At 50.4% G+C, this 15,690-nt stretch overlaps 1 protein-coding gene across 4 annotated transcripts; it reads right to left on the bottom strand.

Annotated features, from left to right (window-relative positions):
- Positions 1-2,371: 2,371 nt before the first annotated feature.
- GUK1 (guanylate kinase 1) lies at positions 2,372-15,675 on the bottom strand. Of its 4 annotated transcripts, none has more exons than XM_059479021.1 (8): positions 15,558-15,675; positions 9,020-9,133; positions 8,273-8,314; positions 7,199-7,295; positions 5,068-5,206; positions 3,801-3,885; positions 3,428-3,513; positions 2,372-2,548 (listed from the first exon to the last, which is right to left on the bottom strand). In XM_059479021.1, the coding sequence occupies exons 1-8, from the start codon at positions 15,598-15,600 to the stop codon at positions 2,513-2,515; spliced, it is 642 nt and encodes a 213-aa protein (XP_059335004.1). In that variant the 5' UTR covers positions 15,601-15,675; the 3' UTR covers positions 2,372-2,512. The 4 variants fall into 4 exon arrangements, 3 of the variants coding, with proteins under 3 accessions (XP_059335004.1, XP_059335022.1, XP_059335013.1); XM_059479039.1 differs by lacking the exon at positions 15,558-15,675 and adding an exon at positions 14,369-14,402; XM_059479030.1 differs by lacking the exon at positions 15,558-15,675 and adding an exon at positions 11,153-11,169.
- Positions 15,676-15,690: the final 15 nt, after the last annotated feature.

Here is a 15,690-nt window from a genome sequence, read left to right as displayed (position 1 = left end):
CAAATTTATCTCAGCCTGACAGAACAGTGAATATTTAGTTATATAAAATCCCCATTTCTGACATTTCTGGAAGCAAGCCAGGAGCAGGCCTGCTCCTTCCCTTGGGTGTACCCCAAGATGGGAGCAGCACCCTCCTCCCTGGGAGATCTAGGTGGGACAATGTTCCTCCAGGAGGAGCATCTTTAATCAGACAACCCCTGGGCTGGAAGGTTTCTGTATCCTCACTTTTCCAGTCTGATCCCTCAATCCCAGCCCCACATGGAGCACTGGGAGCAGATGTTTGCAGATGTGGAGAGCCCAGCATCTGGCCCCAGTCATGCTCAGCATGGTCCTTGCCTGCCCCAGGGATGTAGGAATTGAATACCCCAATGAGCCAGCACCAAACCCACAGATCCAGAGAGGCATTTATGGCTGCAAACTCAATTAACAAAACAGACATCCCATTTTTGAGGGTGCAGGAATTAAACTCACTTCAACAAGTGCCTTCACCCACCCAGCTTTGGGATTCAATGCACCTCCAAAAGGCCAAACCTGGAGAAGGGCACCCAAAATGACTCTCTGGAGATGCTCCACAGCTGTGCCACCTGCCTGGGGACCAGCCTGGTTCCACCATCCACTCCCTCTGATTCCCAGTGCCATCCCCATGGCCATCCTGTCACCTCATATTAGAATGCCAAGTGTTCCAAGCGTTCTCTGTCTGATCCATCACACACAGCAGCTACAGCAGGGCACCCCACCATGCCGGGACACCCCACCATGCCGGGACATTCATCCTTCCCCAGGGAAGGGGGACACCAACCATCCAAAGGCTCGGCTGTTCCCGGTTCCCAGGAGCTGCCCCGCTCCCGTTGCCGTCCCGCGGGGTCTGCACTCACCGGTCCCGCCGGGATGAGCCGAGGCCGGGCTCCAGGAGGGATCCGCAGGGAGCAGCGGGGCGCTTCCATCGGGTGACAGCCCCGCAGGCGCCACGCGGTGGCCGCAGAGCCCCGCACCGAGGCGGCCGCCGCGTCCTGCGCCTCCCGCTCGCCGCTCCGAGACTCCAGCGCGTTCCTGCTGCCGTTCCTGCCATCTAGAGGGGACCTTTCCCACTGCAAACCGTCCCTCGAATTGTAATCAAATCCCACGGTTCAGGAGGAAAAAAAAAAAAAATCAGAGCTCAATAATCAGAGCTCATCATTGAAAAAGGACAGGAAAAGGCACAAGAAAAGCCTGCGTGGTTCACACCACGAATCCACACAGGATTCTCCTGCTTGTTAAGCCAGTTCCAGAACAAAGCAGTGGGAAATCCATGACAACAGGAAGCAGTATTTTCTAGGAAATCTAGGAAAGATGTATCAAAGCAGTCCAAGAAAGGTAAATGAGCAAAATAATCATGGAGTCATGGATGTGAATGTGAGGTACTGAAAGGGTGGCCCAAGGAGAGTTTCTGCTTGTTGTCCCCATAAAGGGGAGGATGGAGGTTTGGAGATGACCTGGACCAAGAGGTGCTGCAGAGGGATGGGATGTAGAGAGGATGAAACCCAAAAATGAAGTGTTTAGGTACAAACCTGCTCTGGTAAAATGTGGTTTGGGTAAGAAAATATCCCAGCCTGGCACTGCAGGGCCCAGTGGGCTGTGGGGTTTGGGGGGAAGCAGCTGAAGTCACCCCCTCTAGGACAGAGTGTGGTCGTTCCATGGAAGGGAAGCACACAAGGGTTTGGGATGGAAGGAACCTCAAAGCCCATCTTGTTCCAATCCCCTGGATGGGCAGGGACCTTCCACTGTCCCAGGGTGCTCCAAGCCCTGTCCAGCCTGGCCTTGGGCACTGCCAGGGATCCAGGGGCAGCCACAGCTGCTCTGGGCACCTGTGCCAGGGCCTCCCACCCCCCCAGCCAGGAATTCCTTCCCGATATCCCTCTGGCAGTGGGAGCCATTCCCTGTGTCCTGTCCCTCCATGCGCTGTCCCCAGTCCCTCTCCAGCTCTCCCAGAGCCCCTTCAGTTGCTCAAAGCTTTCCCTGGAGCCTTCTCCTCTCCAGGGAACACCCCCAGCCCTCCCAGCTTGTCCCCACTGTTTTCAGTGTGAGAAACCAACCCAAGGACACTCAGGATATGTTCTGCTGGAGGGACTGAAGGGCTTGGAAGTTTCATGAAAACATCAATGTTAAAGCTACAGAAAACTTGGGAAATGAAGTGCAAAGCTCTCTAGGTCTCAGAACAAGACCTGCACAAGCAACAGTTACTGGATGCAGAGGATTCCCCCTAGGAAAAGGGATTTATTGCTGCCTTCCAGAGGGGCTCAGCCCTTGGGCAGCTCCCAAAGAACCCAGAGGTACAAACCTGAGGGAGCACGTGCTGAGCATGCAGTGAACAGAAGCACAAGCATGACCAGGTTTCCTTTTCTTTCCTTTTAATATAAACATCCTAGGGAGAGTTGGGGGTAGGAGCAGCCTACAGGGAATGTCTCTTGGAATAAAACGCTGCGACGTGCTTCGGGAATGATGTGCAAAATCGAAACGGCCAAGCAGGGCCAGCTCAGGACTTCCTGGATTCTTCAGTCTTCTTGATTTCCTGCAGGAAAGATCAGGAAAGAGGCTGAGGATCTGCCACTCTGTGGGAAACAGCTCTTGGTGTCACAGCTTAGGAGACCAGGAGCGACCAACTGTGGTGGTGTTGTGGGTCCCAGGATGAGGTGAGAGATGAGAATCTGAGTCCAAGTTCTCTGAAGGTTGATATATGCTATATTTATATGTATATTATAATATATTTATATTGTATTTATATTATATTTATATTCATGTTATATATATATTCATATTATATTTATATTATATGAAAATGCTATACTAAAACTACACTAAAGAAAAAGAAAGGAGACATCAGAAGGCTGGAAAGGAATGATAATAAAAACCCGTGACAGACTCAGAGAGTGACACAGCTGGACTGGGATTGGTGATTAATTAAAAACAATTCACATGGACCAATCAAAGATGCACCTGTTGGTAAGAAACCTCCAGACCACATTCCAAGCAATCAGACAATTATTGTTCACATTTTGTTTCTGAGGGTTCTCAGCTTCTCAGTAGAAAAATCCTAGCAAAGGGATTTTTCAGAAAATATCATGGTGACAACCAACAACTCAGACCAGCTCATGACATCCCAGAACCAAGCCCTGAGTTCACCCTTAGGGACAGGGCAAGGTTTGACTTGGAAGCTCCAGAAACAGGAATCCCCTTCTCTGTCATCCAGGGATGTTTATTTTGCCCCAACTCAGGATTGTGTTGGATTAATTTTCCCCTCCCTGATCCATCACTTGTACTCAGCCTGTCCCTCAGCAGCTCAAAGCAGACCAGGTGTGGGATGAGGTGACATTTCTGTGGCTGCCTGAGAACAGACCCTCACCTGCCTGGGCCAGGAATGAGGTGGGAAAATCCCCAAGGACTCACTCACCTCCAGCAGCACCTCCTTCAATTCAGAATAGGCCTTTTCTAAATCATCATTAATGATGACCAGGTCGAACAGCCCAGGCTCTTTACCTGGGGAAGGAGATGAGGACAGAGTTAGAGGACAATTTTTCTTCCCTGTGTCAGCTCTCATGCACAAAGCCCCATGACATTTTAATAAGATTTTTTAGTATTATTATTAGATCAGCTGCTGCTAATGAACTGCTCTGCCAAGCAGCCCCAAGGAACTGCAGTGGGAACTGCAGCAGTGATCCAAGTCAGCTCATGGCAAGCCCTGCCAGCGCTGCTGGAGAGCACAAATCAGCTGTTCCCACCAGAACCAGCTCCCAAATCCCCCAGGCACCCCTGCAAGGACTCACTGAGCTCCAGGTCCACGCGGGCTGCACTCAGACGTTTCTGTAAACTCTCCTCTGTCTCCGTCTTTCGGTCCCGGAGCCGTTTCTCCTGCAGCCAGGACAGAGACACGAAGGGAATGAGAGCTCTGAGAGCTGCAGGCACAAACCACCCCCACCCTCAGGCAGTGCTGTCTGTGAGAACACCCTGCAAAGGGTGACTGAGGGGCCTCACTTACAGCCCCGTGCAAACCAGTGGCCAAACTGGGCTCGAGATCTCCTACCCACAGTTCAGGGTCCCAGGTTGCCTTTACCTCCCTCTCATTTATTTATTTTTCCAGGTACTGCTGGAAATGAGATCTCTCTGCTGGGGTCTGGCATCTGGTGCTGCTGGCTTCCTCCTCCACAAACTCAACGAGAAACAGAGCCTGCCTGATGTACTGAGAGCAAGAGGGGAGAGTCAGGAGTTGTCCTCATGTGGCCTCATCCCTCTCTGAACCACGACAGTGATTCCACTGCTGCAAGAGTCCCACTGCAATCACTTACACAGGGCAAGACAGAGAGGCAGAATTTAGGGTGCTGCACAGAACCAGCCTCCCTGGGTTTCATTTTAACTGTGGAGGCAAGTCTCAGCACAGCATGAAGCACAATTAATTAAAGACTGGCCATGCTGCAATGGAGTTCATAAGGTGTGGAAAACATTGAGGAAGGACTCAAAAAACAAACCACAGGAAGATTTATCCCTGAGAGCCAGAGGCTGGGGAGCTGGGTTGGGTGGAGATATGTTATAGTGGCCTCCTTGAGCCAGGTCTCAAAAGCTCTATAACACACCCAAGATAGCTCAGCTACCCTTGGAGGCATAAAAATCAGCAGGATGGCTTCTGTTGCAGTGTTGGAAACAAAAAGGTTTAATAAACAGCGAGATAAGAGCCAAGTGTCAGAAGTTCTTGCTCCTGATAAAACACCTCACAAAAGCCATTAGTTGCTTTGTTCTCCTCTTTTTCTAGTAAATTGCCCAGGCAGGACTTGTTGGCTCCTGTCCAATGAGCTATCCTTAAGTTTGAGGTAAAGTCCACTAAGCCTATGAGATGTCTTTTTACCTAATTGAGAAAAGAAACTTCTGGGCTTCTTTTCTTTTTGAGGGGACAAAGGACAGTTTGTCACTCTGTGGCACACTCCTACAGGGATTTGTTTGGAATGTGTTCCCAGCTAGAGCAGGGCCCTGCAGAGGGAAGGGGAGCTGTGGCTGCTGATTACCTCTAAGCGCTAACGGCAAAGCAAGGCGGGCGCTCACCAGGATCTCAATGGAGGGCGGCTGCACCGAGATGTAGATGGGGTTCAGCTCCGTCCTCTTGATGTTCTTCACGCCCTGGATGTCGATGTCCAGGACACAGATCTGGTTCTGGGCCTGCACGGCCTGCACAGCTCCTTTACTGGGGACACAGCACACAGGGAAGGGTCAGAGAGCCCAGGGCTGAGGGCGTGTTCACAGGGGTCACAGGAGGAGGGAAGAGATGAGCACCTGACTCCATGTTTCAGAAGGACAATTTATTATTTTATGATATATATTATATTAAAACTATACTACAGGATAGAAGAAAGGATTTGATCAGAAGACTACCAAGGAATAGAAATGGAATCTTGTGACTGACCAGAGTCTGAGCCAGCTGACTGTGATTGGCCATTAATTAGAAACAACCACATGAGACCAATCACAGATGCACCTGTTGCATTCCACAGCAGCAGATAATCATTGGTTACATTTCATTTCTGAGGCCTCTCAGCTTCTCAGGAGAAAAATCCAGGCAAAAGGATTTTTCATAAAAGATGTCTGTGACACAAGGGTGTGGTTATTAATTGTTGTGGGTCCCCAGGAGGAGGTGAGAGATGGGAATCTTGACTCCATTTCAGAAGGCCGATTTATTATTTTAGGATATGACATAATATTGAAAGAAATGGTATACTAAAACTACACTAAAAGAGAAAGGAGACACCAGAAGGCTGGAAAGGAATGAATAATAAAAACCCATGACAGACCCAGAGAGTGACACAGCTGGACTGGGATTGGTGATTAATTAAGAACAATTCACATGGAACCAATCAAAGATGCACCTGTTGGTCAGCAACATCCAAACCACATTCCAAGCAATCAGATAATTATTGCTTACATTTAATTTCTGAAGCTTCTCAGCTTCTCAGGAGAAAAGTCCTGGCAAAGGATTTTTCACAAAACATAACAGTGACACAGGGAGGGTTGGGGTGTCCCCTCCAGCAGGGGGGAAACCTCACAGGGCTCCCCAAACTGTGGCAGGAGAGGACAGAGCCTGCTCTGCTCTTGATGAGGAGCTGCTCCAAGTGTCACAGCTCTGGGTGGAGCAGGGAGCTGCTGTCTCCTGCTGGAGAGGCTGGCAAAGCCATGCTGGAAGCTGTGGGGATGGATCAGTGTGACTATCCCAGGGATGGGTGGGATGTCCATAAACTCCTGCCTTGGCACAGCTTCACCACCTGGAGAGAAGTTCCCTGCTCATGGCAGGAGGTTGGAACTCGAAGATCTTAAAGGTCCCTTCCAACCCAAACTATCCTGGGATTCTGTAACAAATATGGAAATAATCTTCACTGAAGAGCAAAACCACTGAGAGCTCCTCTCTCCAGAGATCCACTGACTCTGCTGAAGGATGCTGGATGGACATGGATGCTCCCATCTGTGTCACAGACACATTTTATGAAAAATCCTTTCCTTAGGATTTTTTCTCCTGAGAAGCTGAGAGGCCTCAGGAACAAAATATAAACATTGATTATCTGCTGCTGTGGAATGCAACAGGTGCATCTGGGATTGGTCTCATGTGGTTGTTTCTAATTAATGGCCAATCACAGTCAGCTGGCTTGGACTCTCTGTCCAAGCCACAAACCTTTGTTATAATTCTTTATTTTTCTATTCTTAGCTACCCTTCTGGTGAAATCCTTTCTTCTATCCTTTAGTATAGTTTTAATGTCATATCATAAAATAATAAATCAGCCTCTGAAACATGGAGTCAGATCCTCATCTCTTCCCTCTTCCTCGGACCCCTGTGAACAGCACCACACATCTGGGTCACAAGATGCATTTAATTCTCCACTTAGTTTTTCAAGTGATGGCTTTTATATGCTGCAAAGACAATTTCTCTTCCCCAACATGGGGAATTGCCTCAAGCTTTTTAATCATTTATTGTAACTCACTACTGACTTAGGGAGCAGAAAGGATTGGTGAGAACTTCTCAACTCTCCTTCAACTCTCCATTTCTCCCACATCTGGGCAGGAACATCCTCAGGGGCTTGGAGAGATTCTGCATTTATTTTCTAGCATCCCAGAATAGTTTGGATTGGGAAGGATGTTCAAGACCCTGTAATTGCAGCCCCTGGGGCACAGGCAGGGACACCTGACCCACCTTGTCCCGTACATGTTCCCGGAGAACTCCGCGTGCTCAATAAATTCCCCAGCATCAATCTCCTTCTGCATTTCCTCTCTGCTCACAAAGTGATAATCTGGAGAAGGGAAAATGGAGAGAAATTAACATTCTGAAGGTAAACTTCATGGTCAAAATGACACTCATGGGTTTTTGGGGGAGAAGACACTAAAAATCTGTTTTAGACAATGATTCACTTTCTACTTCCACACCAGTTGTCCAAACACCTGCTCAAAACTTTCTGGAGTTTTCTGTGTGGCCAAAAATGCTGCTCTACCCCATTTTTCACATCCTTTCCCACTCCTGGTGCAGTGGGAACTTCTTCTCCCTTGCCTCCAGGTATGGGACACATTAGAGCAGGAATGGTGAGGCCTTTCATTTAAAGGATTTCTAATTAAAGACCAGAATGGGATGAGAGACAGGGAGATAAAAGGGAACATCAAAACCAAGCTAATTAAAAAGGAACATTTGTCTATCTTCTGTTGAAATTCCTTCCTGTCACTTCAGAGGGAAAACTGCCACTGGAAATGAAGAACAAACCTCATTTGGTTGTTTCTTAAATATGCAAATACATGAGAAAACAGCTGGGCACAAGCAATTAATACAGCTAAAACCATCTCATTGAGCAGCTGCACTTCCCAAAGCAGCGGCCACTGGAGAAACCTCCTCAGAACCACCTGGAACTTTGCAAAATCAAATCACCCAAGTTCAGAGCACAGTGCCTAAAATGAGAACCCAGATCTGAAAACCTGAATTATTTGGAGAGTTCAGTGAGACAGACCCAACTGAAAACCTGAATTATTTGGAGAGTCCAATGACAGACCCAACTGAAAACCTGAATTATTTGAAGAGTCCAATGACAGACCCAACTGAAAACCTGAATTATTTCAAGAGTCCAGTGACAGACCCAACTGAAAACCTGAATTATTTGAAGAGTCCAATGACAGACCCAACTGAAAACCTAAATTATTTGGAGAGTCCAATGAGACAGACCCAACTGAAAACCTGAATTATTTGGAGAGTCCAATGAGACAGACCTGACTGCAACAGGCTCACCTTTGCCATTCACTTCTCCAGGTCTTGGCTGCCTTGTGGTATCTGCAGGGAAAAAAAGAAGAACAAAAAAATTAGAAACAGTCTTGTAAATTCTGCACATCACCCACAGATGATGCAGGATGAAAGAAATGCCAAGATCTAAGTGGCACATGGGTTTCTAGGCAAAAATCTCTACCAAGAGGCAGTTTGGGAGAAAATAAGGTTTAGTTTGAAGTGAGATTAGAGATGCAGTTGAATCAGGAACATAGGATAACACACACAAAATGGATAATTTTAAGGTTTTTTTCTCCTACCATTAGATTTTTAAGCATCCAGTGTTTGCTCTTTCATGGTGGAGAGAATCCAGATCTCAAAGCACAATTTTACTTGCAGTACACAGTGTTGGGACATTAAAACATTTTGGAAATGGACCTAAAAACACCTTACAAAGCTTTATGGAAAAAAAATCAAGTGGCTTTTGAAGCAGAAATGTGGGGGGAATTTTGTTACTTTCACAGTCAAGAATCACTCAGAAGAATCTTGTTTACTCTCTGAGTTTGGAGATGTGGGGAGTCACTAAACCTGGAAAGGTGCTACTCCAGACAAAGCTTAGCCTCACCACTCAATACCAGGAGTAAAAGGTGCCCTGAATAATTTAAACACCCCCAGGATCCCACAGACAGACTGGGACACAGCCAAACCATGAGAAACCATCATTTAGGTATAAATAGAGGCAGGCTCAGAGCTGGCCCAGCCCTGGATACTCACGGGAGACGCTGAAGCCGAAGATGTTCTCATAATCCTTGAGCAGTTTCTTTAACAAAGTGCTTTTCCCTGCACCTGATGGGCCACTCAGAACCACTGGCCTTGGTCCCTGCATGACTGGGGACAGACAGAGAAATGGCTCTGCTTAGAAACACCCATGAAAATGCAGCTGTGGATTCCCAGGAGTGCTCAGCCCCTGAAAACAGCACCAATCTTTTACCCTTGGGTACAAATTTATGCAGGAAAAGCTGAAATGATGCAAAATCACAAGCTCAGAGCTGATAAAAAGCACTGGGAGTGCAGAAACATGTCTCAAGAGACTGAGGTTAAACTCATAGGATGTAACCCAAAGAAGGAGGAAACTGGGATTTAGCTGCCACTAAACTGGGATGATTGAAGCCAGATGTTTTCCATCACAGCTGGGTCTCACTGGGACCAAAATCCTAAGGAAAACTCTCTCTAAAAGGAACAAAACCCTGTTTGTGCCTGGTGGCATTTGGAATCATGGGACAGAGGTACAATCCCAGTCCCTTCCCTCTCACAGGGAGAGAGTTTGCAGGTAAAACTTTGTATCACCAAACCCTTGTAACATCATCTGAACTCAGGTGAAATCACTGCCATGAACAGGCTCAGGGATTTATTCCCACATTTCCTGAAGCACCAACTCCATCTGCAGGTGTTTCATGGTAAAAAAGAAAGAGATCAGTTCCTGGTACAGGTGGAAAAAATGCAGCCTGGGGCCACACAGAACAGGAGAGGAAAGGGAGAGGAAAGGGAGAGGAAAGCGAGAGGAAAGGGAGAGGAAAGCGAGAGGAAAGCGAGAGGAAAGCGAGAGGAAAGCGAGAGGAAAGCGAGAGGAAAGCGAGAGGAAAGCGAGAGGAAAGCGAGAGGAAAGCGAGAGGAAAGCGAGAGGAAAGCGAGAGGAAAGCGAGAGGAAAGCGAGAGGAAAGCGAGAGGAAAGCGAGAGGAAAGCGAGAGGAAAGCGAGAGGAAAGCGAGAGGAAAGCGAGAGGAAAGCGAGAGGAAAGCGAGAGGAAAGCGAGAGGAAAGCGAGAGGAAAGCGAGAGGAAAGCGAGAGGAAAGCGAGAGGAAAGCGAGAGGAAAGCGAGAGGAAAGCGAGAGGAAAGCGAGAGGAAAGCGAGAGGAAAGCGAGAGGAAAGCGAGAGGAAAGCGAGAGGAAAGCGAGAGGAAAGCGAGAGGAAAGCGAGAGGAAAGCGACAGGAAAGCGACAGGAAAGCGACAGGAAAGCGACAGGAAAGCGACAGGAAAGCGACAGGAAAGCGACAGGAAAGCGACAGGAAAGCGACAGGAAAGCGACAGGAAAGCGACAGGAAAGCGACAGGAAAGCGACAGGAAAGCGACAGGAAAGCGACAGGAAAGCGACAGGAAAGCGACAGGAAAGCGACAGGAAAGCGACAGGAAAGCGACAGGAAAGCGACAGGAAAGCGACAGGAAAGCGACAGGAAAGCGACAGGAAAGCGACAGGAAAGCGACAGGAAAGCGACAGGAAAGCGACAGGAAAGCGACAGGAAAGCGACAGGAAAGCGACAGGAAAGCGACAGGAAAGCGACAGGAAAGCGACAGGAAAGCGACAGGAAAGCGACAGGAAAGCGACAGGAAAGCGACAGGAAAGCGACAGGAAAGCGACAGGAAAGCGACAGGAAAGCGACAGGAAAGCGACAGGAAAGCGACAGGAAAGCGACAGGAAAGCGACAGGAAAGCGACAGGAAAGCGACAGGAAAGCGACAGGAAAGCGACAGGAAAGCGACAGGAAAGCGACAGGAAAGCGACAGGAGTTTTCACATTCCTGTGTCTCTGGAGAGAAGGAAAGTTTAATTATCCACATGTGCAAAAGAAGAAATGCAGTGTAAAGGTGTGGGGGGACCACAGGGACCCTCATCCATCAGCAGTTTCCAAACCAGAAGCGACGGTGAGAGTGGAACGAATCAAACAAGCTCTTCCCATTTCAGTTTCAGCAAGCAATAAAATCATTTCCTCAGCCTGCGGGCTGGGTGCGGCCTGGGGAGGCAGCAGCCAAGCAGCGAGAAAGCCTTTCCATTTTCACTGAGCTCACAGCAATGTCACCCTGACCTTACACATCACTTTTCAAGCAGCCTTAAGCCCGATGCTGTCTCACCAGCGCGGCCGCGGCTAATCCCGCCGGGCTCCCTCTCGCTGACCCCGCGTTCGCAGCCCTAAATCCCCGCTCCTCCTCCTCCTCCCTGGGGCAGCACGGCGCGGAGAGTGAATTACACAACTTCTCTCTGCTCCCGAGGAGCCCCGGCTGACCGCAGCTCATCCCAGGCGGGGTTTAACGCACAGAGCATCAGGAGGTGCCGCAGCGGCAGCGTGGGCAGTGAAACGCCCACGGGCGATTATCATCCATAAAGAAATTCCTTTATTCGTCTTTTTTTGTTTTTGCTCAGTGCCCTCTGAGTGCTGCAGCCTCAGAGATGAAACCTTGAGAGGACCAATCCCATCACCACAGTGCCCGATTAGGCTCCATCACCCCAAAACCAGAAGGTTGAACAAACTCTAGAAGTTCTTTGTAACATCATCTGAACTCAGGTGAAATCACTGCCATGAACAGGCTCAGGGATTTATTCCCACATTTCCTGAAGCACCAACTCCATCTGCAGGTGTTTCATGGTAAAAAAGAAAGAGATCAGTTCCTGGTACAGGTGGAAAAATGCAGCCTGGGGCCACACAGAACAGGAGAGGAAAGGGAGAGGAAAGGGAGAGGAAAGGGAGAGGAAAGGGAGAGGAAAGGGAGAGGAAAGGGAGAGGAAAGGGAGAGGAAAGGGAGAGGAAAGGGAGAGGAAAGGGAGAGGAAAGGGAGAGGAAAGGGAGAGGAAAGGGAGAGGAAAGGGAGAGGAAAGGGAGAGGAAAGGGAGAGGAAAGGGAGAGGAAAGGGAGAGGAAAGGGAGAGGAAAGGGAGAGGAAAGGGAGAGGAAAGGGAGAGGAACCATCTCTCCCATCAACCAATTTCCTACCATCCCCTTGGTCCTTAAACGTCTGTAATTTCCAAAAAAAACACAGGTTTTGCCTAAATGGTCAATACCAAAAGAAAGCACCAGGGAAATGCTACTCAGTGCTTGCAGAGCAGTCACCCAAAGCATTTTCTTCTCTCTGTCCCACATCATCCATCAGGTGAGCCCTCAGCATTCCCTGGAAATTCATGGACACAAATTCATCCCTTCAGCCTTCACAACACATCTGCCCCAAACAACGCTCTCCATCACACACCAGCTCCTACAAGCACCCCAAAAGTGACATTGGGGTGTCATGGATTTCCAGGTTCCCTTCCACAAATCCCAGTCCCAGATCCCAGCCAGAAAGAGAGCTTTCCCTTCATTTCCCCCAAAATTTCACCTGCCCTTAGCAAACACCAGCAGAAATTTAAAGCTGCCCAAATCACTTCCAATCATTCCACTGAACCCCAGACAGTGGGAAGGGGGCTGGGAGAGGCTCCAACCCATCCTTACCTTTTCCTTGTGCTCCTTTCCAGCCAAGGAAAGCAGAGGCAGCAGCACAGGCTCCTGGGGCCAGAGCTGGGCTATTTGTGAGCTCCTAAAGCCTTCATTAACCAGCTGCCATTTGAAGGTGGCCAATGAGAACAACCCTGCTGAGCTTTAATCTCCCCCTGCTTCCTCCTCCACTCTGCTCTCCCGGCTGCCAAAGCTGCAGCAACACCCCCAAAACGTGAGGGGTGCCAGCCCTGGCTGGGACGGGATTGTGGGAACAGCAAAGCTGCTCCTGGCCCTGCGTGCACGAGGGTTTTGTCTGTGTAGGATCCTGGAATGTTTGTGTTGGGACCTTCCAGAGCATCTGTTCCACAGCCCTGCCATGGGCAAGGACAATTCCCACCAGGCCAGGCTGCTCCAAGCTCCATCCAGCCTGGAGCACTTCAGGCACTTTGCTTCTGCAGGAACATTGCTCTTCCTTTGGAGCACACAGCTTCACCTCAGCTCCACCACAGGAAAACTCCTTCTCCTCAAACCACTCCCTCAGTGGGACCCTCTCCTCCTTCCCCAAAATACCCCCAGCTAAGAGAAAAGACACCTGGGCAGTGATCACGTCTCACTTCTTTCAAAACAGCTAAAAATAAACCTGAAGACTTGCAGGTGTTTCCTCCTGCCTCCCTTGTGAATCCCTTCCCTTGCTGCAGATCTGCAAAGGAAACTGAGAGGGAACAAAAGGCATTTCAATTCTCATGGAATCCCACTGGCAAACTGGGAATTTCACAGAATTCCAGAATGGTCTGGGCTGGAAGGGACCTCAAAGCTCACCCAGTGCCACCCCTGCCATGGCAGGGACACCTCCCAGTGTCCCAGGCTGGCCTGGGACGGAGCAGCCACAACTCCCAGGGCAAACCCACAATGTCCCTGCCCTCACTCCCTGCTCCCCAGACACCACAGCCCTCAAAACCCACAAGTAAGCAACAAGAAACCCCCAAAACCCCACATCTGGTGGATATGGACCTTTTTTCTCTTTGTTTGGTTCCAGGAATGCATTGGTGCATCACATTTCCAAGCTGGCTGCAGCAGGAATGGCACAAAATGTATTTATTTTAGGCAGAAGCTCAATTTTTTATTCCCCCTTTTTTATTCCCCCCTTTTATTTCCCCAGATTTTGGCATTTTCAGAGCAGCCAATCTGCAAATATCCAGCACAGAGGGTTTCCTAAAAATGGGTTGGGATCCAGCCTAATCCACCAAAACCACTGCAGAGTTGGCCAGCAAGAGAACAGCCCAACTAATTAACAATATTAATTATCTCCTGGGCCTGAATTATCTCCTGAGCCACACAAAACCCCTCTGGGCTGCAGAGGTGGTGACAGGAGGATGTCCCCAAGGCAAGGAATGGCTCCTGGTCTGCTTGTGCTGCTAAATTCACCCTGGATTTTACCTCACCAGGGGAGCAAAGGACAGACATCACAAGAGTTAAACAAATTAAAACTGATTAGCAGAGAGGCTTTACAGGGAAGGCAAAGCCACCTTATGAAGAAGAAAAGAAGATTAAAGCACGGTTTCCCTGGAGCCTTGAGAAATGTCTCCTGGATTAGGATTATAATCCCAGCCCCTATTTTTAGCAGGTTATAAAAGTGCCACCCCCATGTCTCCTGGATTAGGATTATAATCCCAGCCCCTATTTTTAGCAGGTTATAAAAGTGCCACCCCCCATAGATTTGGGACAGGTTCCAAAAAGGGAGAGAGCTCCTGCTGTGACAGGGAATTATCTGCAGGGAGGTTCCAACCCTCCAACTTCTCCCACCCTGTGATTCTGTGAGGAGCAGAGCATCCCACAGCAGTGCAGAGCTGGAGCTCAGCCACCTTTTTCCTGGAAATAATTACCTACAAAGCACTAATTAGCCTCTCCACTGGCTGCAGCCTGGCTCGCAGGGGGTGGTGATGCTGCACTTGCTCGAGGTCACTGCAGAAATCAGGGAGCTCCAAGCCCATTATTCCCATGTCCTCCTGTAAACCAGAGCCCACCAGGAGGATAAAACCAGTTTACTCAGCTGGGAAAACCTCCAGAGAGGCGAAGCTCACACAGGTGTGGTTTTACCATCCCCACACGTTTGTTTTAGCACACCTGGAGGATGCTTGTCCCTAAAGCCCTCTAACCCCAAAAATCCCACAAGCACATCTCTGTCTGGCTTATCCAAGCAGGGACACCTCGGAGCCACCCTGGAGCAGCTCAGCCATGGGGACCCCGTGTGGATGTTGGCAAGGGCACACAGCCAGCCTGGGGACAGCCCCGTGGGGCTGTGACCCGTGCCACCCCCTCAGCCATCCCACATGGATAACACAGGACAGAGCAGGGGGAGCTCAGCCTCCCCAGGGCCGCGGGGGGGGATCGTGCAGGGGGTCAGCACCCCCAGGTCGGTACCTCAGTGTCCCAGCACTCCCATGGGGCACTCAGCAGCCTGGGGCCAGCTGGGACCCCTCAGCCCAAGGCCTTTGTCAGGGGCTGAGCACCCCAAGGCCAGCCAGGGCTCCTCAATGCAGGGCCCCCAAAAGGGGCTGAGCACCCCAAGACCATCCAGGACTCAATGCAGGGCCCCCAAGGCCAGCCAGGACTCCCCAGTCCAGGACCTCTAAGAGGGGCTGAGCACCCCAAGGCCAGCCAGGGCTCCTCAATGCAGGGCCCCCAAAAGGGGCTGAGCACCCCAAGACCCCTCAATGCAGAGTCCCCAAGGCCAGCCAGGACGCCTCAAAGCAGAGCCCCCAAGACGGGCTGAGCACCCCGGGACCCCTCCGCAGAAGAACCCCGTGAGGAGCTCGGCACCCAAGGCAGGTTGGGCCCCTTCAGCGAAGGGTCCTTATGAGGGACTGAGAACCCCAGAGCCGGCCAGGACTCCTCATGCCAAGCCCTCCGTGAGGGGCTGAACGCCCCGAGGCCACTCAGCCCAGGACCCCTGTGAGTGACGGAGCTGCTCGGGCTGGTTAGACCCCCTCCGTCCACGGCCCCTGTGGCCGGCTGTGCCCCTCAGGCCGCGTTCCCCGTGAGGATGCGAGCCCCAGCCCCATCCCCGCTCACCCGCCCGGGCGATCCCCGCCCCGCGCATCCGCCCGAGGATCATGAGGGGATGGGGGGGGCGCTCCCGGCAGCCCCCGCGGGCGCCCGCCGCCACCGCCGCGCGCCTGACGTCACCAAGGGGGCGGGGCCCGGG

The sequence above is a fragment of the Ammospiza nelsoni genome, chromosome 1, assembly GCF_027579445.1.
Source record: "Ammospiza nelsoni isolate bAmmNel1 chromosome 1, bAmmNel1.pri, whole genome shotgun sequence".
NCBI lineage: Eukaryota > Metazoa > Chordata > Aves > Passeriformes > Passerellidae > Ammospiza > Ammospiza nelsoni.
Note: the sequence above shows the minus strand (reverse complement) of the source record. Positions and strands in the feature narration are given on the sequence as shown.